Source organism: Muntiacus reevesi, chromosome 19 (assembly GCF_963930625.1).
Source record: "Muntiacus reevesi chromosome 19, mMunRee1.1, whole genome shotgun sequence".
Taxonomy (NCBI): domain Eukaryota; kingdom Metazoa; phylum Chordata; class Mammalia; order Artiodactyla; family Cervidae; genus Muntiacus; species Muntiacus reevesi.
The window spans coordinates 41290969-41316214 of record NC_089267.1 but is presented as its reverse complement, the minus strand read 5'-3'; the positions used below and the strand labels follow the sequence as shown (position 1 = coordinate 41316214).

The window sequence follows — 25246 nt, the reverse complement described above, 5'->3', positions numbered from 1 at the left end:
CAAGTATTATAAGACTCAACACCATAGGTCAGTCTGTAGACCACTGTTCTAAAACAGAGAACTGGTAACATGTCTTCCAGTTCTAGTACATGAGTCTTTTAAGGCTAAGAAGCAAAATATTTCTTTTTGAGTTTAAATCAGCATAATACACTAGTTTTGAATTCTCAGGCAAATCACTCAACCTTCCGAGTCCCAGTTTCCTCCTCCGACAGTGTAGATAAAGAATTCTCATCTCTGGGGTTGCGTAGAGGATCAAAGGGGATATCCAAATAAAGCACTCAGCACAGGGCTTGGACACAACATGTATTCAATAAAGTGAGTGATATATCAAAAGGTATATAAAAACTGCGGATTCAATTAAGTGACTGGCATGCACAGGGCTGTGAGAATGAGGCCTCATGTTAATATACACTCTGCATTACTCAGCCTCATTATTATGCAGTGTGGCACAGATTTTATGAATGTGTTAAGGAAAAAAAGGAAGAGATGGCAACAACAAAAACCCAAAGACTCAATCATTATGCAAGCAACAAAATGAAATTTAAAAAATTCCTTAAGCACTCTAAGCACTCTGGATTAATCTAGTAGTGCTCTCTACGTGTTATATTCAGCAAAGCACAGCCTCGATAAATCAAAAGGGCCCTACTGTACTCTGGTAAAGTTACTTACTAAACTTCAGGTATGGGTCTCAGTTTATTTTAAAGAGGAAAAATTCAAGGAGGGGAAATAAATAACCTTCGAAAATCTTTGCTACACAAGTTAAAGTATACCATTATTAGAGAACTTGAGAGTATGTGATGAATCTGCCTTTTAAAGATTTCTGTTAGCAATGGCTTGGGCTTCCCAGGTGGCACAGTGGTAAAGAATCTGCCTGCTAATGCAGGAGATTCAAGAGCCAGGGGTTCAATCCCTGGGTCAGGAAGATCCCCTGGAGAAGGAAATGGCCACCCACTCCAGTATTCTTGCCTGGAAAATTCCATGGACAAAGAAGTCTGGTGGGCTATGGTCCACAGGGTCACAGACACAACTGAGCACACATGCAAAGCAAATCAGCAACGGCTCACAGCCTTCCCCATCCAAATCTGGCTTTTAGTCATTACTTTTAAGCCAATTATCAACAAGGAATATGACCTAAATGTCTTTAAAAACAGGTTATGTGAGATTCTAGAAAGATGCATGAGTTTCACTCTTACTGTTAATATGTGTAACTAAATATGTGAAACTTCTGAATTTAAAGGAAGCTAGAGAAATGGATGATGTATCTCTTAAGGGAAAGTGCTTTTAATCAGAAAATTTCAGATTAGTAACTTGTTTTTTAGTTCACACTTATGAATATTACTTATGGAGTAATAGAAATTTAAGGCCAGAGATTGTAACCACTGTGTTTAGATCTGTGGCTTCATATATATATTTTATAGTTCAGCAGAAAATGCCTCAATTTGCTATCTTGGAATGTATGTGATGCTGAAAGGTAAAACTTCTGAAAAATACTTGATCATTCTGAAAAACAAAGAGATGAGCTTTTTTAACTACCACTATTCTGAACAATTTTGTTCTGTCTGACAAATTCTTTAACCTCTGATATGTTCATTAGTAAAACGCCAACTAATTGAATCCATCGACATGAAAAACCACAGGCTGAAATCTGAAATGCATACATCATGCTGAAGGATTCTGACTCAGCCTCAGCGGTAATAGTCAGTGAGGTCAGGTCAAAGAGGGTTAAACCAAGCCAGGATATAGCCAAAGGAATACATCAAACGCTGATTTTAAAAGGGCAATTAATCTTAGACAGAAATGCTTCCTGGGGAATGAGATCTCAATCTTAAGAGCACACTACATGATGTAGCAGTAAAAATGAACATATACAAGCTTACGGAGCTTTTATCCTATGATCACAAACAGAAGGAAAGTGCTGTTTATCAGAGAAGTACAAACCCATTTAAAAATACTTACATTAACTTCTTCCGGATCTACACTCACTTAGTAGTACAGGTTTTAATGAATATATCAGTTAATATAGATCACATATCTTTTTCCATGCATAAATTTATAAATATATGTTAATTATTTCTGTCCAAAATATTGCCAGAGCTTTGACTCTTAACATATTGTATAAGATTTTCAAAACATGTCTATGTCAATTCTTTCATTGCCCTGCTTATAACCTTTATATTTCTGAGGAAGTAATAAACCCAAATCTAAACTTAACCGCCCCCCAAATCAGCTATTATTATAAAAAGAACATTGTATCAAGTGATTGTAAGACCATTTAAATAAACTGATTAAATGTCTCTTAATAAAAGTGTGGTATAAGTTACAAACTTAAACTTGTTCATTTCAACCCCCCCAAAAAAACCAAAATACAACTTTGAAAATATAGCTCAAATATTTTTGATCTGCTTTCATAAAAGGATCCAGTAATTCTAGTTGGGCATAACAAGGTCTATTAATATATGTCAGGTATGAACTGCAGAACAGTTCAGAACTAACTATTTTATTTAAAAGACAGGCAATAGTCACGCTGTTCATGGATGGTCAGAGTACAGTCTCACAGGACTTGCTTTAGCAAAGAGAAGACTTGCTTTTAATCTCCTGCATGTGCTACTATTTTGTTAAAGAAATTCTGTTTTCTAGTGCTAAAGATGAAATGTTAACTGTGCAAGTATCGGTTCCCATTTTTTTAAAAAGTCAGGTTAATTCATTTAACGTCTCAGGAACTAGATAAAGGAAATCAGAAGTCTCTCCTGACAGGCCCAGTAATCCTATCTTTGCCAATGGAGAATAATGAAAATAAGCAGTTAATTATTTCTTTGATTTTAGAAAAGACATATGTCAACAGATTGAGTCACTAAGAGATTTTATACAGCCAAAATTAGTTCGTGGTGCCCACGTATCGGGACAAACCACAGCGACAGAGGGACAATGACACAACAAGGCAGAGAGTCTGATTCAGTGTAGAATTTGATGGCATAAGGATGAATTCAAGAAAATTACCAAGTTTAAAATAAGTCTCATAAGTTTCTTCTGTCCAAAATTAAATATAGTACATCTTTGTTAATGAGGGCTACGTTTGAAGAACTTCTTGTATTACCATTGTGTGTGACACTGTATCATTTCTTTTATATCCGGAGAGAGAAAACAGTGAAGAGCAGAGAGTGTTAGGCTGAGACTGCGGTCCAGTGACCATTCCCACACGGCAGGCTCACGGTACCTTAGCAAGGTTACAAATGTGCCTTCCACAGTTCACTACTAATTCTGTCTTCACTCATTTAAAATCTGTTTTCATTCCAGTATCCTCTTGTACCTTCACACTGTCTAATTTAGAAGATCATTTAGTAGTGGGTTTGTTTTTTTTTAATGGTTTTTACTCTATAAAATAGAGTTACTGAAACTGAAAAATGATTATTATTCTCACTTCGAACCCCTCATCCTGATGAAGTCTGAAGGTTTTACGTTTCTGTGGCATGAACTGGCAAGTCTGAAATGCCATGTCTTTGGGCAGTCAATGTCATCATGCCGACAAAAGCGCCAATTTGAAGTTCAAACTTCAAACTGAAGGATCTGCCTCAGGTGAACAGTGAGACTTGAATGTTTCTTTTTTCTAATTGCTTTATGTATGAAAAAAGTGATTATAAGCAAAGAGTTAATTCACTTTATAAACAATCTAATCATATGCTACAGAGCTAAGGAGAAAAAACATGAATACACCATCTTTTCTTAATTTTATAGAAACTATTCTGTGGTTTATCATAAAGCATGTCAAAAATAAAACTGTAATTTTCAAGTTAGATGACCTAGATGGTGTATTGTGACACCCTAGCCTCAGTTGTTAAAATTATCTTCTAATGTCCTAACCAAGCAAATAAAAGATCAATCTTAGTCACTTAGTTCCTCAACGCTTTCTCCTACATCTCTGACTTCACTAAAAATCTGTACTTTTACAGGAGAGAAGTACAAAAATAAAGTGAGTCTTTCAGCAAAATAAAGTAGGGACATTTTAAATCAGCATTTCAGAGTAGACACTACCCCTCAGCAGCCTGCCCCTGGGTGAAGGAGTCTACTTCAGTGGTCATGTGATACGTGTGGCCTGGTCCCTCCTTTGCAACAATTTCTGCTCATCTTTTAAGGCCTGGCTTGGTCTTTACTATCCACTCCAGAATGGATAAGATAATATTCCTAAAATCCTTTGCATATCTCCATTCCTACACAGATCACTTTCAGTCCACTCCAGCTGGACTAGTTTCTTAAAAGCAGGGATGCTATCGTACACATCTGAGTAACCCCAGTGTCAGAAGACAATATGATGTGAAGAAACTGACTGATGAATAATGAAAGCTACAACATCAAAGGGAACCCGAAAGTTCAATGGAAGTTGGGAAGGGGCTCAAAGAGTAAATAAAATCCCAGGAAGCAAGGCAGAAATGGAAAGAGGCAAGCAGCAAGAAGACTGCACTTGCTGGTAAGAGCGATGCTGGGGGCCTTGACTCATTTCCCGTAAAATGTAAGCCTTTGCCTTAACATACACTCCAGTTGTACAATGGCAAATATAAATTCAGGATCACGACAGCCCAACTGCTACAGAGGACTAAGAGAGACAGCAAATGAGAATCTGCAGTGTGACTCAGGAAGCTCAAACCAGGGTTCCGAAACAACCCAGAGGCATGGAAGGGGAGGGAGGGGAGGGATGTTCAAGCGGGAGGGGATGTGGGTAATCTATGACTGATTCATGTCGATGTTTGGTGGAAACCAATACAACACTGTAAAGCAATACTCCTTCCATCAAAAATAAATAAATAAATAAAAATACAACAACAACAAAAAAGCAAGAATGGACACTTTAATTTTTATAATCCTAACTTACTAGGTTTTATGCATTACATTAGACAACTGGGAAATAAAATATGTTTTGGCAAAGCTTGTAAGTTTTTTGTATTCTCCAAAGTAAAAGAATAAAAGTTGTGATTTTTAGATTTTAAAAAATTTTGGTTACATTGTTTCTAATGGACAAAGAAATACTTCACTTCAAGCCTGCTACAGAAGCTTAGCTCTCTGAGTCATTTTAACTATTGCTGATATCACAGAAAAAAATTTACCTGAGTTCACCTTTGGTTATTTCCTGTTACCTTGGCTAACTTCTCAAGCCACTTGAAAAACAACAAAAAAAGAATCACATAAAGCAGCTCATCATTAATTATAAGAAAAAAGACCTAAAGCATGTCTTCATGAATATTAGTACATTCTACCTTCATATGATGAAACAAGGCAAAATTCCTTCATGCATGAATCACCTGTCATAAGGAGCAACAGACAATGGTGCCACATAACTTTTATGAAGCACTTTCTCTTTTAATCATGTGACGACAGCGAGTTCTTATCCACACACACCCAATCTTACAGTCTTTCGCTTTCAATTTAAGTTGGGTGCAGGTGTTTCAAAATGCTTCATGGCTGACAATATTACAGGTGTGCTGAACCAGACAGTAAACAGTTCTTTACTGAAAGAATGACTTGATGTTTTGAATACTTCCCATAGATCTTGAAATGACAGTTATCTTCTAAAGAGGTGACAAATGGAAGAGGCACATAAAACGTTTTTCTAAAGATAAGGTATTGGTGTGAGAAACGTGGCCTCCTCTGGGCATGAAAGGTACCATCAAGAGGACCTCAAAAGCAGAGGTAGAGTGCTATTTATAGCATTTCAGTGAAGTGTGTGTATGGTCCCTGATTGACACAAGCATGTGAGAGTCTGGGAAGAAGTCTGTCATACAAAGATACTCACCTAAGAGGCAAGTTTGTGGATTAAAGTTGTGAGTGTCTACCTCACTGCCCTCTCTTTAAAAAAAGGGGGGGGGGGTCATCTTGTGTATTCTTTAAGAATGGATGGGCAGGTAGACCAGGTTAGAAATTTAGGAGGGAACAGTGTTTAAAAGAATAAAAAAGCCTCACAAATGTGTGTGCCGTTCTGGTGCGGGATGACAATAACTTGTCTGTGCTGTGATCTGGGTGTGGGAATGAACAAAAAACACAAAGGTGTGTTCTGACAGAACGTGTTGGCTCAAAGCATATGACTGCTTTCATGTACATGCTGAATGTCATAGACATCATTTTCATATCCATCAAAAAGAATAGCCAGAATTACACACAGGAACACTACAATAGCAACAGAAGTTCAAGTCTCTAAGATCATACCAGGGGTAAAACAGACGACGGGGTCATGCATGTAGGCCAGATTAGGTACTAAACATAAACCAAAAAGACGTTAAGAGAAAGTAAACATTTCAGAATGTTATTTTAAAGTATACAAAAAAGTGAAAAGATGAAAATGAAAATAAATGGCAGCAAAGTAAGGTGGAAAAACCAATGGACCAGAAGATGGAGACTTGACTTCCAAACCTAGTTCTACAATGAAGCAGCTAAGAAACCTTGGACCTTTTCATCTAAAAAACTAGGAGAATGAACTAAAATAACTTTAAGTTCCAACATTTACACAATTCTTCAAAGATGTCAAATACAAAATTAACATCCAACCAATCTCTTCCTGCTCTCCCTCCACGAAGTCTCTTTCCTCTTTCTGTGGATTTGCTGATGCGTGTGCTGCCCACTGAGCATCTTACAGTGCAGCAGTCTTAAGATCTCGAGGCTCATTGTGATGTTCTCGCTCAACAGTCAAAGAGCTTATGAAGAAATATGTTTACATGACACAATGTTTTGGAAAGCAGATTGTCAAAAAAACATCTAAGGAAAGTACAATAAGGTAGTCACTTCAATACTAAGCTTTCTATGGCTGATTCATATCAATGTATGACAAAACCCACTGAAAAATAAAAAAATAAATATATAAAAAAAATGCTAAGCTTTAGCTTAAATTTCATTTTTTCAAAAATTTTAAATTTATTTTTTAATTGAAGGATAATTGCTTTATAGAATTGTGTTGTTTCTGCCAAACCTCAGTGTGAATCAGCCATAGGTGTACATACGTCCCCTCCCTCTTGAGCCTCCCTCCCATCTCGCTCCCCGTCCCTCCCCTCTAGGTTGTTACAGAGGGTCTGAGTTCCCTGAGTCACAAAGCAAATGACCATTGGCTGTCTACTTTACATGTGGTCATGCAAGTCATCCAGTCCCATCACTTCATAGCAAATAGATGGGAAAACGGTGGAAACAGTGGCTGACTTTATTTTGGGGGGCTCCAAAATCACTGCAGATGGTGACTGCAGCCATGAAATCAAAAGACACTTACTTCTTAGAAGGAAAGTTATGATCAACCTAGATAGCATACTAAAAACAGAGACATTACTTTGCCAACAAAGGTCTGTCTGGTCAAGGCTATGGTTTTTCCAGTGGTCATGTATGGATGTGAGAGTTGGGCTATAAAGAAAGCTGAGCACAGAAGAATTAATGCTTTTGAACTGTGGTGTTGGAGAAGACTCCTGAGAGTCCCTTGGACTGCAAGGAGATCCAACCAGTCCATCCTAAAGGAGATCAGTCCTGGGTGTTCATTGGAAGGACTGATGCTGAAGCTGAAACTCCAATACTTTGGCCATCTGATGCAAAGAGCTGACTCATTGGAAAAGACCCTGATGTTGGGAAAGATTGAGGGCAGGAGAAGGGGACGACAGAGGATGAGATGGTTGGATGGCATCACCAACTCAATGGAAATGGGTTTAAGTGGATTCTGGGAGTTGGTGATGGACAGGGAGGCCTGGAGTGCTGCAGTTCATGGGGTCACAAAGAGTTAGACATGACTGAGCAACTGAACTGAACTGAATATAAGTCTGTATGTTACTTTTGCCATATATCCCACCTTCTCCTTCCTCCCCCACCCCTGTGGCTATAAGTCTGTTCTCTGTGTCTCCACTGCTGTCCTGCAAATAATTTCATCAGTACCATCTTTAAATTCCATATATATGGATAGTATACAATATTTGTTTTTCTCTTTCTGGCTTACTTTACTCTGTATAATAGGCTCTAGGTTCATCCACCACAGCAGAACTGACTCAAATGCATTCCTTTTTACAGCTGAGTAATATTCCATCGTATATATGTACCACAGCTTGTCTATCCATTCATCTGTTGATGGCCACCTAGGTTGCTTCCATGTTCTAGCTATCATAAATAGTGCTGCAATGAACACTGGGGTACATGTGTCTTTTTCGATTTTCTTCAGGGCATATGCCTAGTAGTGGGATTGCTGGGTCATCTGGTGGTTTTATTCCTAGTTTTTAAAGGAATTTCCATACTGTCTTCCACAGTGGCTATATGAATTTACATTCCCACCAACAGTGCAAAAGGGTTCCCTTTTCTCCACACCCTCTCCAGCATTTATTGTTTGTAGACTTTTAAGGGATGGCCATTCTGACTGGTGTGATTTCAATTTACTCTTAATTGATAAAAGCATTTTTAAATTAAAATACTATAAAGTACTCAAAAAGAGAAAAATATAGTGCAGAGAAGTGAATAACTGAAGGCAAATGCTTGCAATGGGGGCAGCCTATGGGTCCCATCTCTATCAGCAATAAAAATGATTAATCTCTTAACTTCAAATGGGAAAACTAGTCTATATGCCCAAATCTTTAGGAATTTGGCAAAAACAGACATTAAACAGATTAAAACACACACACACACACACACACACACACACACACACACTTTTACAGTATGGGGAAAACGAACTGCAATGGTAAGATTATTCCTAAAGTTACTGGGACTATCCCAGTCCAAATTTCTACAACTTGAGTTCAAAAATAAAAACTTTCACTATCCCTGTGAGGATTTACTGGGAGATGGCAACACTGGTTGTGTCTGGAGAGGGGAACTGAATCAGGGTTTTATGTATAGGAGCTGAGATACAGACTTTTCACTAAATTATTTTATAAACTTTTGGATTTTGGAACTATATAAATGTATCATCTACTAGAAAAAAAATTTTGATTATTTAACTGAACACAATATATAAAAAACCTCAATAGGGTTTCATCAAAATAAAATATTTTTTACTCTTCAAAAGAAAATGAAAAGATAATTCCCAGACTAGGAGAAAATAATCATATATCATGTCTGGTAAAGGACTTAACAAGCAGAATAAATAAATAACTCTCAGAAGTCAGTAATAAGTTACAACGAAAAATAAGAAAAGGATTTACATGAGACATTTCATCAAATATATCCATGAATAACAAAAAGCACATGAAAATACTCAACATCATTAGTTACCAGGGAAATTTTAAAAAACATGAGCTACCACTATACACAAACACTAGAATGGCTATAATAAGACAAAAAAATATATACAATGGTGAGAATGTGAAGAAACTAGAATCTCCATTCACTGTGGGTAGAACTGTAAAATGACTCAGCCACTTTGGAAAAGCTTAGCAGTTTCTTTTAAAAATTAGCCATAAATCTACCATACAACCCAGCCATTCCACTCCTAGGGATCTACTCAAGAAAAATGAAAATATATGCCAGAATAAGGATGTTTAGAGTAGCATTATTCATCAAAGTGAAAAGGTGGAAACTCAAACATCTATCAATTGGTGAATAAACAAAATGTGTCACCCAACTGGAATACTGTTCAGTAATAAAAAGGAACAAACTACAAATTTATAGAATATGAATGAAACCGAACAACATCAAGTAAAAGAGAAAAACAATTGCAATTTTGTGTAACTCCCTTTATGTGAAATATCCAAAGGAGGTAACCTCTAGACAGAAAGCTGATCAATAGTTGTCTATAATTGGCAGCAGGAGCAGAAATTAGCTACAAACACACACGGAAACTTTTGAGATGATAGAAGTATTCTAAAACTAGATTGTAGTGATGGCTTATAAATTAAATAAAAATCACTGCATGGCAGAACAATTACTTGATGCAAACTCTTACTGAAAATGAAAACTAGGTAGCAATAAAGATAGATTAAGATTCTAAGATAGTATTAAAATCAACTTACTGTTAATTATGTCATGATTCAAAGACCATAAATAATGTTTCAAGTAATGACACAAAGAACGCAGGGATTGAAATACTGAGCATTAGAGACATGAGGACATGTGTGACAGTAACAGAAGCTCGGCTAGGACAGCACTGCTGCGCTCAGTCGCTCAGGCGTGTCTGACTCTGTGACCCCATCGACTGCAGCCCGCCAGGCTCCTCTGTCCATGGGGATTCTCCAGGCAAGAACACTGGAGTGGGGTGCCATGCCCTCCTCCAAGGGATCTTCCCAACCCAGGGATCGAACCCAGATCACCCACACTGCAGGTGGATTCTTTACTGACTGAGCCATGAGGGAAGCCCAAGACGTGGAGTGGGAGATACCCTTCTCCAGAGGATCTTCCCGACCCAGGAATCGAACCGGGATCTCCTGCATTACAGGCAGATTCTTTACCAGCTGAGCTACCAGGGAAGCTGACAAATGACATTAGTAAGGCCTTATAAACTCTCTCTCTCTCTCTCTCTCTATATATATATATATGTATATAGATATATATTTATAAATATACATATACATTTCATACATACATACATATATATGTGTGTGTGTGTATATATATATATATGAAACATGTTGCTTTTTGGTTGCACCACATGGCTTGTAAGACCTTAGTTCCTTGACCAGGGACTGAAAGCAAGTCCCCTGCAGTGGAAGTGCAGTCTTAACCACTGGATCGCCAGAGAAGTTAACTCAATTTTCATAGCTCTGGGTAGTAGTCAATGATCTTTTTTATCAGTCCCTTCTGGAACTGGTTCTGGTGGTATTTAGATGTCCCTCTTCTTCCCTCCTATTGAGCCTCTGTGTATTTTCAAAGTGCTAGATACACACAGAAATGCCAGGGAAAGGAAGCATATTTGATTAACAGGCCAAACGGCACATTTTCTGAGCTCAATATTCTTTGTTTAGTCTTTTAGACTGGAATGTGAATATTCCTCCCAATCCTATTTCTTCTAATTGTACTGAGTAGGCAAACCATTTCCACAAATACTAAACGCTTCTTGAACTATGTGATATAGTTACAAGTCATGTAAATAATACTGCCATCATCCCAACATAGGATATGTTAATAAGAAATACAGCATGATCTACTGAAGTATTTACCTTTGCATTTATTACTGCCTTACCTCTTACCATAAAAGATTTAAAGTGGTAAGTTTTTAATATTTTTCTATATAACATATACAAGTCTAGGCAACATATTAACAAACACAGCAATATGCCACTGAAATTTCTCCTACAGCACAGTAACCAACAATAAGACAAGTCATTTAGAGATAGAGTGATGGTCAAATTATGGTACATAGATACCAAGGGTCATGGCATTTTAAAAAATGGCTTTAAAGAATTTTTAAGAACTATCATATTGTATCAGGTGAAAAAAGGAGGACAGATAAATTTACGCACATACACCCTCTCAAATATTCAAGTATATATCTGTATGTGTGTGTCAATAGTAGTCTCTATGAGTTAGGGGTTTACAGCATTTTCCCCCTAGTTTTCTGCATTTTCCTTGTGTTTCTTATGCTGCAATTAAGCGATTTTTCTATTTTTCCTCTGCTTACAGGAAAACAATTTTAACATAAATTACAAAATAAGGACTATAAAACAGGGCAAGTTTTTGACTAGCCTTGTGAAATGTTAGATCCTAAGAGAATAATGTTCAGTAAAACATTAAAGAGTAGCAAAAACTCCAAATAAAATATGTATCCATTACTCAGTATTTTGAACTTTAAAATATCAACCAAACCTAAGACTTTTTTTTAAAAAAAAACTATCTCTTATTTCTTTAGAATGATGAAACACAATGCAAGATTAAAAATACAACATTTACCAAAACTGAACTCACAAATGAAAAACCCGGGCCCCAAAATATAAGAGAGTGACTTTAAAACCATATTTCGGTTTGCTAAAGAGAATGAGTTTCTTATTCTGTTAGTGTCAATAACTTATGAAATAGTTAGTTAAGTATTAAGTGCTTCTGTTTCAAAAGATTTTTCCTTGTAAGATAATGAAAATATCTTACTGAAGTAACTAATACATGTTATTTATAAATATAGAATTCTTTTTTTTTTTAAATTTTATTTAGTTATTTTTTTTTTCCCAGTGGGTTTTGTCATACATTGATATGAACCAGTCATAGAGTTACACGTTAAATACAGAATTCTTATGTTACTTCGGTAATGAAAAGGAATGAAAGACATGTTTTAATGTTGTCAATTATATTACCTTCAGGAGTAACTGCAGAAGGACAGACTTCTTTAAGGAGATCTCCTAGTGTATGCAATTGTCCATCTGTAGACACAGGTCGAAAAAGCTTCTGAATGAAAGGCCGTTCAGTTGTTGTCTATTTGAGAAATGAAAAAAGGGTCCAAACAATTATGTCTCTATTGCTACAAGCTATGAATTAATACATTAGAAATTTAAAGGTGGCATGAGATGCCTTCTGATACAGATACAGTGTAATCAGAAGCATACATCACACATGTGGTATTATGGCTAAAAATGCTTAACACAAACCTAAGTAAATCTAACCACAGGAGGCAATAAGGCAAATTCAGAACATGTAGCACTTTAAACGCAGCTGACCTGGACACTTAAAAAAAAGTCAGAGGCAGAAAAAAAAAAACAAAAAAGGATTAAAAGGGACCGACAAGACATCACAACTAAATACAAAACATAAACTCTGACTGAATACTGGATTGGAGAAAGGAATTTAAAAAGATCAATTATAAAAGACATTTTTGAAATAACTGGGGAAATACCAGATGAACATTAGATAATATTAGATTAATGATACATTTCTTAGGTGTGATAATGTTTATAAGGACAGTATCCTTACTGCTAAGAAATTCATGATCAGATGTTCAGGAATTAGGTACCATGATGTCTGAAACCTACAATCAAATGGTTAGGGGAGAGGAGAGAGAGCATGTGTATAGAAAAAGAGACAACAAATGCGAAAAAAAGTTAATTACTGGTGAATCCAGGTGAAGGGTCTTAGATGGTCTTAGCAGTTTTACTATTTTAAAACTTTTCTATAGGTTCAAAAATTTCAAAATAATAGGTACATTTCCTCTGACAATTCTTATTATTAGCACTGTCATAATTGACTGCTAACAACTTCAACATCTTACTCCTTCAAAAAATTAAGGTTTAATTTTCTCAAATTCCCTCTCTAGAAGCACAGCAACGATGACGGAAGCCTTCCCGTGACAGAGTGCAGAGGCTCTGCAATCAGCCAATCTATGAGTAACAGCACTGTCGTTATGAGTTCTATGATCTCGCACCCAGTTTCTTTGGAAATTTGGGACATTCCCCATCTCTGAAGTTTGTTCTAGGAATAACGGGAGACCTGTGCCAAGTACTGAATAAATGATAAAGAGAATAACACCCACCACAACTCTTAACTGTTTTTTCATTTTAAGATGCTAAGTTTTTGTTTTAAGCTTCTTGGAATGAAAAATCATGAAATCTACAGGAACAGAGTAATACCTTATAAGAAAATGATTTCAAATACCTAGCCATTAAAGGTAATCTTTTTTGGGGGGACTTGTTTATTTTAAAATCACAGAGGCACACCTCAACTTCTTCAAGATAACTTTTACCAGATTTGGTTAAAAAAAAAAAAGAAGAAGAAGAAAACCTGATTTTAAGTATAGACATGAACTAAAATGTAAGAAAAGCTAAATGTGGTGCAAGTATGTGACTACTTCTCCTGGTTTTATACTGTGAGTTCAGTGAATACATAATAAATATCAAAATAGTATTAAAATAATACAGTTGAATGTATATGGAAAGCATGAGAAAAACTAAAATTTAATAAATATGCATTAAATATAATGCAGTTCACTTCACTAATTGAATTTTTTAGAAGTATTCTAAAAAATACTTCATTTTTTAGAAGTATAACTGAACAGGGAACTCCACTCAATACACAATAACGGCCTATATAGGAAAAGAATCTAAAAAACAGTGGATTTATGTACATGTACAACTGATTCACTTTACTGTACACAGGAAAATAACAGAAGAATATTATGAACAACCAAGGATTCACTATGTGAAGATGACACAGGTTTGAGGAGTTCAGAGGAGAAAGAAATGAATAGGGGACAGCAGTCATCATTTACAGTAGCCATCACCCGCTTAGGGCTTTCTATCTCCCAGGCAATGAAGAGGCTTTTAAGACTCTTGAGCAAAGGAAGTGACGTGATGAAAGAGGCTTTCTTCTGAAGGCTAATGGGAAGCAGCATTGTGTGCACTGACTTCAGGGGGACCGGTGAGAGGCTGTCTGAGTGATGCAAGCCTACGCGATGGCAACTGGGACTCGGGCAGGAGAAAAGGAGGGGCAGGACTGTGCCTCCGATACAAAAACCGTTCAAATGGATCATCCAACTCTGGTCTGATGAGGCTAAGGTTTTCAGCAAAGTCAAATCTTTCCAAGACTCACTTGCTCCTTATTAAGTGACAGAATCATGAGGTGGCTTAGCTATACTAATACACATTATAGCAATTTGAAAACAATATGCTAAACAGTAAAGGCCAAGTGGTCTTAGATACGTATTAAAAAAACAGCAATTCTCCTCTACTCACATTCCTAGAAAAAATGGCCTGCAATTTCTCTGTACTTCTTTTTTTTTCAACTCTTTCCCAAAATGGAGCAGTTATAATAAAGGTATAACTTCAACAGTCTTTATAATATTTACTTGGGGGGGGGAGGGTGAAGTTCCAGAACTATTAACATATACTCCAAGTAAATCCTATAGACTGGTAACCAAGAAAACTTTCATCAAAGTAAATTTCTGTTTCATCATGTAACAAAAAAACCTTATTAAAAGGCAAAGACCTAAAATACCCCAAACAAAAAATCTAACAAATATTTTTTGTTTAAATTTTGTCCAAATGCCTTTAAACACTTATATTCTCATTCTTAAAAAACACTCAACTTTGAGAGCTATTTATCTTGAAAACAGAAGCTGGTCACAGACAGACTACGAATTCAAGTACTGTATAGAGGTTCTGAAGGGCAATGGGAATGTAGGGTAAATTCATGCAAACTTCTTAAAGATCTCATTAAACCTAAATTGGCTTTCAGCAGAGAAGACTAAATTATGCTAGGATATATTTAAAAGCTATCTTCATTTTGAACACAGCAATATTTTTAAAATACAAAAACTCCATGAACACGAATTCTTTAAACTATGATTTAGTATACATGAAACCAGACAATGCTAACAATATCCACGGTAATCTGAATCCTTGTCTGATAGATAAGAAAGCCACTATAATAGAACTACACCACAACACTTAATCTAGCCATATATCTGTAAATCTGCAAACTATTTTAGGGACTTCCAAGAAACAGAATAACTTTCTCATGAGAAATGACTTGGTAAAGTCATCTTTGAAACTGCCCCTGTTCGTTTTTCAGCTAGTACGTTAGTCCTTTCTTAAAACATCAAATGGAATATAAGCCTGGAGTGCTATTGGCTGGCTGTGTGTCACCCTTTCTCTACTCAGGCACTGGCACTACTGTGATAACAATTTCCCTTACATGCAAAAGTTATGCAGCTGATTTACCTGGAAGATAAACTGAACAGAAGCAGCAAGAATCAAATTTGTAAAAAACTTTAAGTTAAATTTATAAAATTTTAGTGAATCAAGTTTGAAAACATGCATGAGTATAAATGGAGGTAATATCTACACTGCACAGTTTTCAAATGAATAAAATATGTACACAGTACAATCATGCTGAGCCACGAGGGAAGCCCAAGAATACTGGAGTGGGTAGCCTATCCCTTCTCCAGAGGATCTTCTCGACCCAGGAATCAAACCAGGGTCTCCTGCATTGCAGGTGGATTCTTTACTAACTGACTCTCAGGGACGCCCTCACGGTACACGACTGAGCGACGTGGTACACACACCCATCTAAACGTACACTGAAACACAGGTCACTACCACCACACCACCACCGCCACGATCAACAGTCTTAGAGCACCGTATGAGTATTGTAACTTAATACTATCCCAATTTAGCGAACTCGTTTAATTTCTTTTTAATCTATTTTCTCTAAGTTCACTTGTCTAGTTACTAAAAGGTCCAGAATCATGACATTCAGCTTTTATATAGCAAAGTAAAAAAGGCAAAGTCACTTGAGGACTAAATTCGGAACTAATCTAGAACTTAATATCAAAAGCAAGATCCATAAAAGGAAATATTGATAAATTGGATCTTTATCAACAAAACACAACTTTTGTTCTGAAGGTAAAAAGACAAGACTGAAAGAGACTATCTGCAAGGCTACATATCCAACAAAGTTCTTATATGCAGAATAAGTAAGAACTCTAAAAGTCCAACAGTAAGAAACACAAAGAATTCAATCAGAAAATAAGCAAAAGATACCAATAGACATTTCACCAAAGAGGATACACAGATGGCAAATAAGCACATAAAAAGATGTTTGACACGTCATTAGTCATTAGGGAAATGCAAATTAAAACCACAATACAACATGACTACATATCTACCAAAATGTCTAAAATAAAATATAGTAATAATACCAAACGCTGGTGAGCATGTGGAGAAACTAGATCTTTCATACCATTGCTGGTAGAAATGTAAAGTGGTTCAGTTCTTATGGAAAAAGAGTAAGGCAGTTTCTTACAAGATTAGACACACATTTACCATATGACCGAGCAATTGTACTCTTGAGTACTCTCAGAGAAATGCAGACTCATGTTCTCAAAAAGACTGTACACAAATGTACAGTTCGTACAGTTCCAATGTCATTGAACAGGTGAATGGATAAACTGTCTGTGGTATGCCTATGCCACAGACTACCACTCAGTAATAATGCAAAAACCTAGTAATAACACATGCAACAAACTGCAGGGAGCTCAAGGAACTCACACTGCACACTAAAAGCCAACCTCAGATCACACACTATGTGATCCCCTGGATATAATATGGAGCTTGTTACAACCCCACGTGAAGATTACACGTGTTAATTCATGTAACGCATTTAGAAGAGTGCCTAGTGCACAGCAGCTGCTCAGTAAGTGCTGTGACTGTTCTTATCAAATGTAACGACACTCAACAGAAGTTTATTAAATACTAATATGTGTTTTATATTCAGTTGTAATATAAAATATGGATTATAATAAGAAGACATACTACTCTTGTTGTCTCCCTGTTACTACATAACATTAGGGCTTATTTTGCTGTTTGGGTCATAAATAGTATATCAATATGAGTTAGAAATGTTGGTTTGTTAAAAATGGCAAATTACAGCTGGAAGGATACACATCTGATTCAATGATCATGGAGTCAGTGACTGTAAAGAGGAGGAAGAATCATATCCACAGTAAAAGGAGATTCTATTTACTGAAATGAAGCAATCAAAAGCTATGAAAGAGAAAAACATAAAAATTCAGAAAGCATACAACTTAAAAAGACGCCCAACAGATGCACAATGGTTCACTTGTTTGTGAAACTTATAAATGCCCTTAACTAAAAGGCCAGCGGGGGGGAGGGGGGGACGGGGGCGGGGGGGTTTGGTCTCTTACTGATACATCAGGTAGTACTTGATGATTAAATGGACCCCATTTGTTAGAATAGGTGGGACAGAATCATCCCAGTAGTAGTATCCAGGTTCAGGATTTTGATCTGAAATACCGAGGATATGAATTTGCATGATGACAGAAAAGATGGACAGAGTGGATATAAGGGATGTGGATAAACTATGTGATCTGCAGATAGATTTGTTTCATTAATTCATTCATTTATTCTTACTTTAACTGTAAGAACTTACTTTAACTCATCTCTTTTATTATATCAGGCAGTTATTAAAGGTACTCAGCAGAAAATGAGCGGAGCTTCTGTGATCACAAAAATCTCTGACAAGCCCTAAGTAGCAACTTTAATCCAGCAACTCAAAAATTAGTCCCACCCCCAGTGAGTGCTCACAGCCTCCATCCAGAACCATTTACCCTACATCCTTTCAAATTCTGCTTTCTAGCTGGTTGACAAATCTCCCAATTTCTGATCACATCTTCTTTTCCTGACTGTGATTCCACTTCAGCCCCTTGTCAGTTCTCATCTCTGACTTTACGTCTTAGATTCACTTCCTACTGCCTATTTTGAGAGAGTTAGGCTGATTTCATTATGCTTTGGGTAAATTCTTGCCTATTCCAGTCAAGCCCAGTTATCTTGGCAACTAGGCACAATCCTCATGGCTGCCTTCCTCCCCCCACATAACCCAGACTCAGACAGTAGAGAATCCAGCCATAACAAAACAGAACAAACATAAAAGAACTATCCCAACAGTAGTACACAGGTCCAGGATCTCTTAACAACCAGGGGGCAGGGGCACATCTACCAGAAATAATCACTCATTAAACATCCACTGAATTTATAAAAGGTATCACTTGTGCTGATGGGTACAAAGATGAACAATGCACACATAAACAAATAACTGTAACACAGTGTTACAGATATATGTATAAGTGATAACAGAAATATGTACAAAGTGCTAAGAGAAAATGTAAAAGCCCAGCATAAACTCGGCGGTTAGGGCAAAAACAAAAGTTTTTGCTAAAACTGGTGACAGAATTTCATTTTATAAGAGTGGAAGACGTATCAGTAGGTACAAAGTAAAATATGCTAAGTGTGGTAGAATGTAATGTACTAAAGTAAAATCGTGGGGAGTTTCCAAAGAAGATGAAAACAAAGTAGAAAACACAGGTCTTCAAGCTTTCATCTTAAAATACAGAGTAGTTTTTCTTAAAACAGAAAAAGATAAGGTCATTTCAGGCGGAGCACAGAAACAACCCTTTCCCTTCATATGCCCTCTTCCCACTAACGCACACAGAGGCAGATGAAATACAACGGCACCTCTCAGATATCAGTGGGTAAGGGGAGAAAAGTGGGCTACAAATTTAGCACGTAAAGTGTAGAACGTCAAATGCAATGGAATTAGCAAAGGCTTGGCTGGAATTCTAACTCACAACACAACTGACTGGGAACCTAAGGCAAATTACATCAGTCTTGGAAGTATGTTTCTAAATCTGAAAAACAGGAATAATATACAAATTTGAATGACTGCTCTAACAATTACATGAGATATACAAAACACCTAGTGCAACAGGTGTTTAACAGTGATTAATTCCTTTCATTCCTCTCTTTAAAACCATGGTTAAATGTGGAGCCAGAGAAAGGTAACACTAGTTAGTCCTCACAGAACCCAAAACAGAGAGAATAAAAAATAATTGGTATTCAGCCATCAGTTGTTCCCTTTGAAGTCTTGTTAATCAGAATAAATATGGGGCACAAAGAAAAAGAAAATAGGGGTTTACACAGGATATGCTGCCAGACTTTACCAACAATGACACATGATACGTGCTTCAAACTGTCACATGCATATCTGGCCTGAGATATATTCATGCATGTCAAATTTTGCATCACATGCTTTTCAAAAGAAGCCTCATGTTAAAATTAGCTTAAGAATATACATGATTACAATACCTCATTAAGTAAAAAGAACAAACCATTTTCAAATGAATGCCTTTAGACCTTTACAGTAAACAGTCCTTTCGATGGTGGGAAGGAGGGGGACAGGGAGACAGCGAGAGGGGAGTCAGTGCCACTTAATCAGACCACTTTTATCCTTTATGTAGGGAAATAGGAGACTTGAAAATAAGCACTTTCTGTAGTTATGCTACCAGAGTCTGAAGTCCACTTTTAATATTCCCGACAACTCTAAAAAATAATAATTAACATTTGAAAAGCTGTCATTATTACAGTCAGGGACACTTAATCCTCAAAGCAGCAGTGTCTTAATTGAGACTATGATTAAATGAAAGCACCCATCAGAATTATATCCACACATCTGGTTTGAAGTTTACATCTTGTCTTCTTTAAACTGTTATATTTATTATAATTCTGTCTAGACAATGCCAAATATATTTTGCTGCACAAATAATTAAGGCAAATTGTCTTCAAACACAGGCAACAGTGTGTGTTTTCCTCATATCCTTTCATTGAATAAAAAGTGTTACAGGGAAGTACTATTTCCCTCTTGCTAAGGCTGAGAACAATCTGGGGCTGTTTACGAGCCAATTTATAAAATAAGTTCTATTGCTTTAAAATGTTTTATTTGAAATTATTAGTAGAGTGGCCAAATGAGAGGCTTCCTATAAAAGTGCTAGGATTGATGTGCTTAGTAATAATTATATTACTGCTAAGGTCTCCCCTGAAAAATTTCAAAACCATACCTAGGCAATCATAGTTTAAATTTCAGTATCTATAAAAATGTCTTTGCTCATTTTATCCAAAGCCATCTAAAAAGGTAAGCTACTGTAAGAGTAATGGAACAAACTGTTTTTGACTGACAATTCAAAGGACATATTTATATACAGATTATTTCTATCTTTATGGTATACTTACATAAAATAACTATGCAGCGTTTTTAATTTGTACAAATATAGAAATCAGAGTAGCAAGAAGCAGCATCTGGGTAAAAGAGGTTGTGTCGACCTCAGAATTGAAATTCTGTCCTCCTGATGATCAATCAGTTGTCTTATCCACTAGAATATTGTTTCTAAACCTGGGCCAGGAGTGAGTAAAACACTACAAGATCCTCAGCCCTTTGTGTGGGGTCTGTAGGCTTTATAGTGAAAACTAAATAAAGTTTATAATATGGGGATGTTGGTATTTTTGTTTCTGATACTAATCATTTAAAACATTTATTCACTGAAGTATCATTGAAAGTAGATTTCATAAATTCCTGAGTTTTTTAGAAGTAGCAAATAAAAACAAATGATAAATATTTTACAGATCTCACTGTTGTGAAGTCATATGTTCATTAAGAAATTTAAAAAAAAAATAGCACTTGACTACCCTAAAAAATACATGAAGAAAAACAATGTAGTAAAACTATACAACTCTTAGAAGAAAACATAGAAGGAAATCTTTATGGCCTTGGATTTGGCAAGACAACCTGAAAACACAAGCAACCAAAGAGAAAATAAACTGAACTTAACTAAAATTTAAAATCTTTGTATTTCAAAGGGCACTATGAAAATGAAAATAAAACCAAATATAGGAGAAAATAAATGCAGATCACGTATCCAGTAAAGAATTAGTGACCAGAAGATATACAGAGCTCTTACAACTCAATAATAAAAAGAAAACCCAGTTTAAAAAGAGCAAAGGATTTGAAGATATCCTGCCTAAGATGATATCCAAATGGTCAGTAAACATATGAAAAGATGTTTAACATCATTAGTAATTAGGGAGGGACAAACTAAAACCAAAATACATACACCACTTCATACCTCCTAAGATGGCTATAATTAAAATGATAGAAAATAACAAATGTTGGCAAGGATGTAGACAAATTGGAACACTTATACTTGGTGAGTGAAATGTAAAATGGCATATATACTTTGCAAAATAATCTGGCAGTTCCTCAAAAGATTAAACACAGAATTACCACATAACCCAGCAATTCCATTCCTAAGTATCTACCCAAGAGAACTAAAAGCATATGTTCATCAAAACCTTGTACATTAATGCTCACAGCAGCATTTATTCATAACAGGCAAAAGGCAGAAACAATCCAAATAACCACCAATCAGTGAATAGATAAACAAAATGTGGTATCTCCAAGCAGTGGAATATTACTTGGCCATAAAAAAGAAAGAACAGAAATGTGCCATCACAATGATGAACCATGGAAATATAATTCAAGTGAAAGAAGCCAGACACAAAAGGCCATATACTTTAAAATTCCATTTAAAACGAAACGTTCAGAATATAGAAATCTGGGGGGTGAGGGAGGAGGGGGAAGATCAGTAGTCGCCATGAATTGGAGGGGAGGGGGAATTTGTCACAGGCTGGAAGGAAGAATGAGGTGTGACTACTAATTAGGAATAGGGTCTTTTTGGGGTGATAAAAATGTTCTGAAATTACATAAGAGTGATGGCTGCACCAACTCTGTGAATATCCTAAAAAATCAATAGTATACCTAAAAGGGTGAACTTTAGGACTTCCATGATGGTCCAGGGGTTAAGACTCTGTACTTCCACCACAGGGAGCATGGGTGCAATCCCTGGGTGGGGAACTAAGATCCTGCTTGCCTTGCACAGAACCAAAAAGACAAAAGGATGAATTCTGATATCAAGGTTATACTTCAATGAAGCTGTTAGTAAAATGTCCTCAAATGGGTGGAAGTAGGAAGAGGCCTTCTGGAGTGATAACTCAGATTCATCATAGTCTAATTTATAACTATTCATTATTCTATGTTTATTTCATGAGTTCTTAAGAAACACTAATTATACCCCACCAATTTAAAATTTCCAAATGAGGTCAAGAACCTCCAAATAATGTTAGAGAAATATCCCTGTCCTCATCAATTCAGAAAAATTATAGATTTTTCTTTAAAAAGTTATATAGCAGCATGGCAATCTTAAAGCTGTCTGTGGGAATTTAAATAAGTTTGCCTTAATATGCTTAACTCATTTAAAATTCATGTTCTGATACTTAAAATGGAGTCTCAAGTTTTGAAATTATAAAACCTAGTTTATTTATTTATTTTTCCATTTAGTTTTATTAGTTGGAGGCTAATTACTTTACAATATTGTAGTGGTTTTTGCCATACATTGACATGAATCAGCCATGGATTTACATGTGTTCCCCATCCCGATCCCCCCTCCCGCCTCCCTCCCCATCCCATCCCTCTGGGTCTTCCCAGTGCACCAGCCCTGAGCACTTGTCTCATGCATCCAACCTGAGCTGGTGATCTGTTTCACCCTTGATAGTATACTTGTTTCAATGTTGTTCTCTCAGAACATCCCACCTTCACCTTCTCCCACAGAATCTAAAAGTCTGTTCTGTACATCTGTGTCTCTTTTTCTGTTTTGCATATAGGGTTATCATTACCATCTTTCTAAATTCCATATATATGCGTTAGTATACTGTATTGTTCTTTATCTTTCTGGCTTACTTCACTCTATAATGAGCTCCAGTTTCATCCATCTCAATAGAACTGATTCAAATGAATTCTTTTTAATGGCTGAGTAATATTCCATGGTGTATATGTACCACAGCTTCCTTATCCATTCGTCTGCTGATGGGCATCTAGGGTGCTTTCATGTCCTGGCTATTATGAACACCGCTGCGATGAACATTGGGGTACATGTGCCTCTTTCAGATCTGGCTTCCTCGGTGTGTATGCCCAGGAGTGGTATTGCTGGGTCATATGGCAGTTCTATTTCCAGTAAAACCTAGTTTAAAGTGGATGGCAGTTTACTAAAATGGACTCAGAATTTAACAATAAGGTGTTATATAAAACAGAACTAATGTATCATACCAAATACAGAGTCTGGATTATTAAAAAAAATATCCTTACTGATCAAAGACAACTGCCCAGCTTGTAGATTCCTTATGTCTACTATTTCTGAGCTTTCCCAGAACCCTCTCCACCAGTCAGGGCAGCAGAGAAACAGCCTCTCCTTCCTTGGAGAGGAACGTCTGATTCCAACTCACATTACCATGACCTGAACAGAGAAAAGGAGCTCTTCCTCTCACAGTTTCTTGACTTAAGACTTTATTAGAATGATAAGGAAGGATATTCTAAAATGCAGGTCAGGGTTTACCGTACCAATATCATAGTCCAATTTCATTACTAATTACATGGCCTATCCTAAAATTTTTTTTTTTACTTATAAAAACAAGTCCTATCTCCTTCACAAATTCAAATTTTTATTTTTTTTATTTTTTTTTTCCACAAATTCAAATTTTTAGAACACAATATGTGAAGAGAGTACTGTCTACAGAATCCAAAACAGGCTAATATATTCCAACACAATTTTAGTTTGAGATAATTTTTCAATACCACCAATACAGCAAGTCAAAATTACAGGTTTCTTTCCACAATGGAGGTTTTAAAATCGCATAAACATTTTCTTATTTAGTAGTACAATAAAGTGGTGATTTTTAAAGTAAGGTTCTAAGAGGGCCACAGACAGTAAAGATTAATTCTTGTGTAACTTAGCGACAGCTTATCCATCTGAGAAATGGAAGACTGTGATGAGGCAAAAGAGGATACACTGTGGCTAAAAACTATTGTCACTACACATATGAACAGTTATCAGCCAAACTACAGCATGAGTGCATTTCAACTTAAAATACAGCTCTCTTATGTAAGGAATTTTATCTTTCATTCCAAAAGCAGATCATTATTCTCCAGGATTAACTACAATGAAAGGAAACCTTCTTTGCACCGAACATGAAATAGGATGACATTTAATGTGGATATTGTTAAAACATTCCGAAATAATAAAACTATCCAATTGTATGTGCTATGGCTTCAGAGGGCATGGAAGAAAAAAGGTTTTAAAGCTTTAAAACGATAATGTGTTAGCGGGAAGAACAAATTTGTTAGTTCTACTCCATTAAGGATTCCTTAAGCAACGTAAAAACCAGAGTTCAAGTTACACTTTGATGTGTAGTCCTTTTGAAAGCTACTCTACCCTGTTTTATATGAAGCATCTGTAGCTAAAGTGAACACCTAGTGAAGAGTATGAATGCTGCGTTACATAAGCAGACGTCAGAACTGTCCCCAGCTGATTCTAAGTCACTTTAAACGTGGATGCAGAGTCAGAAATTAGCTATGGCTTACTCCTTAGAAGTAACAGATAATTACCCCATCATGATGAAAAGGAGTTTAAATGTAAGCTAATAGAGGTATTTTTCCTTTAGTAAAGCTCTGCTTTTAAAAGTAAACGTCAACACTTTAATTGAAATAGGAAATGCTTTATAACATAGTAAAAACTTTTCAGATTAGTGAGGTAGAGAAAAGGGAGGGCTCTGTATAAGAATAAGGTGGGACAGAAAGATGAAGAAAAAGAGAGGAGGAAAAGAAAAGAGAGAAAGGAAGGGAAGACTAAAAGGACAGAAGTACCTACTGAAATACATTATTTCTTTCAAATTTTTTTTTTTTTTTTTTTTTTTTTTAATTTTTTTATTTTTCAGTGGGTTTTGTTATACATTGATGTGAATCAGCCATAGAGTTACACGAATTCCCCATCCCGGTCTCCCATCCCACCTCCCTCTCCACCCGATTCCTCTGGGTCTTCCCAGCCCAACAGGCCCGAGCACTTGACTCATGCCTCCCACCTGGGCTGGTGGTCTGTTTCACCACAGAAAATATACATGCTGTTCTTTCGAAACATCCCACCCTCCCCTTCTCCCAC

The 25246-nt window shown here is 36.3% G+C and overlaps 1 protein-coding gene across 4 annotated transcripts in view; it reads right to left on the bottom strand.

Annotated features, from left to right (window-relative positions):
• ATG5 (autophagy related 5) overlaps positions 1–25246 on the bottom strand; it is a 120683-nt gene that overhangs the window by 8139 nt on the left and 87298 nt on the right. For all 4 annotated transcript variants that reach the window (XM_065911558.1, XM_065911559.1, XM_065911557.1 and 1 more), the window contains one exon: positions 12219–12336. In XM_065911558.1, the coding sequence (XP_065767630.1) occupies positions 12219–12336 (118 nt within the window). The remainder of the gene's footprint in view (positions 1–12218; positions 12337–25246) is intronic.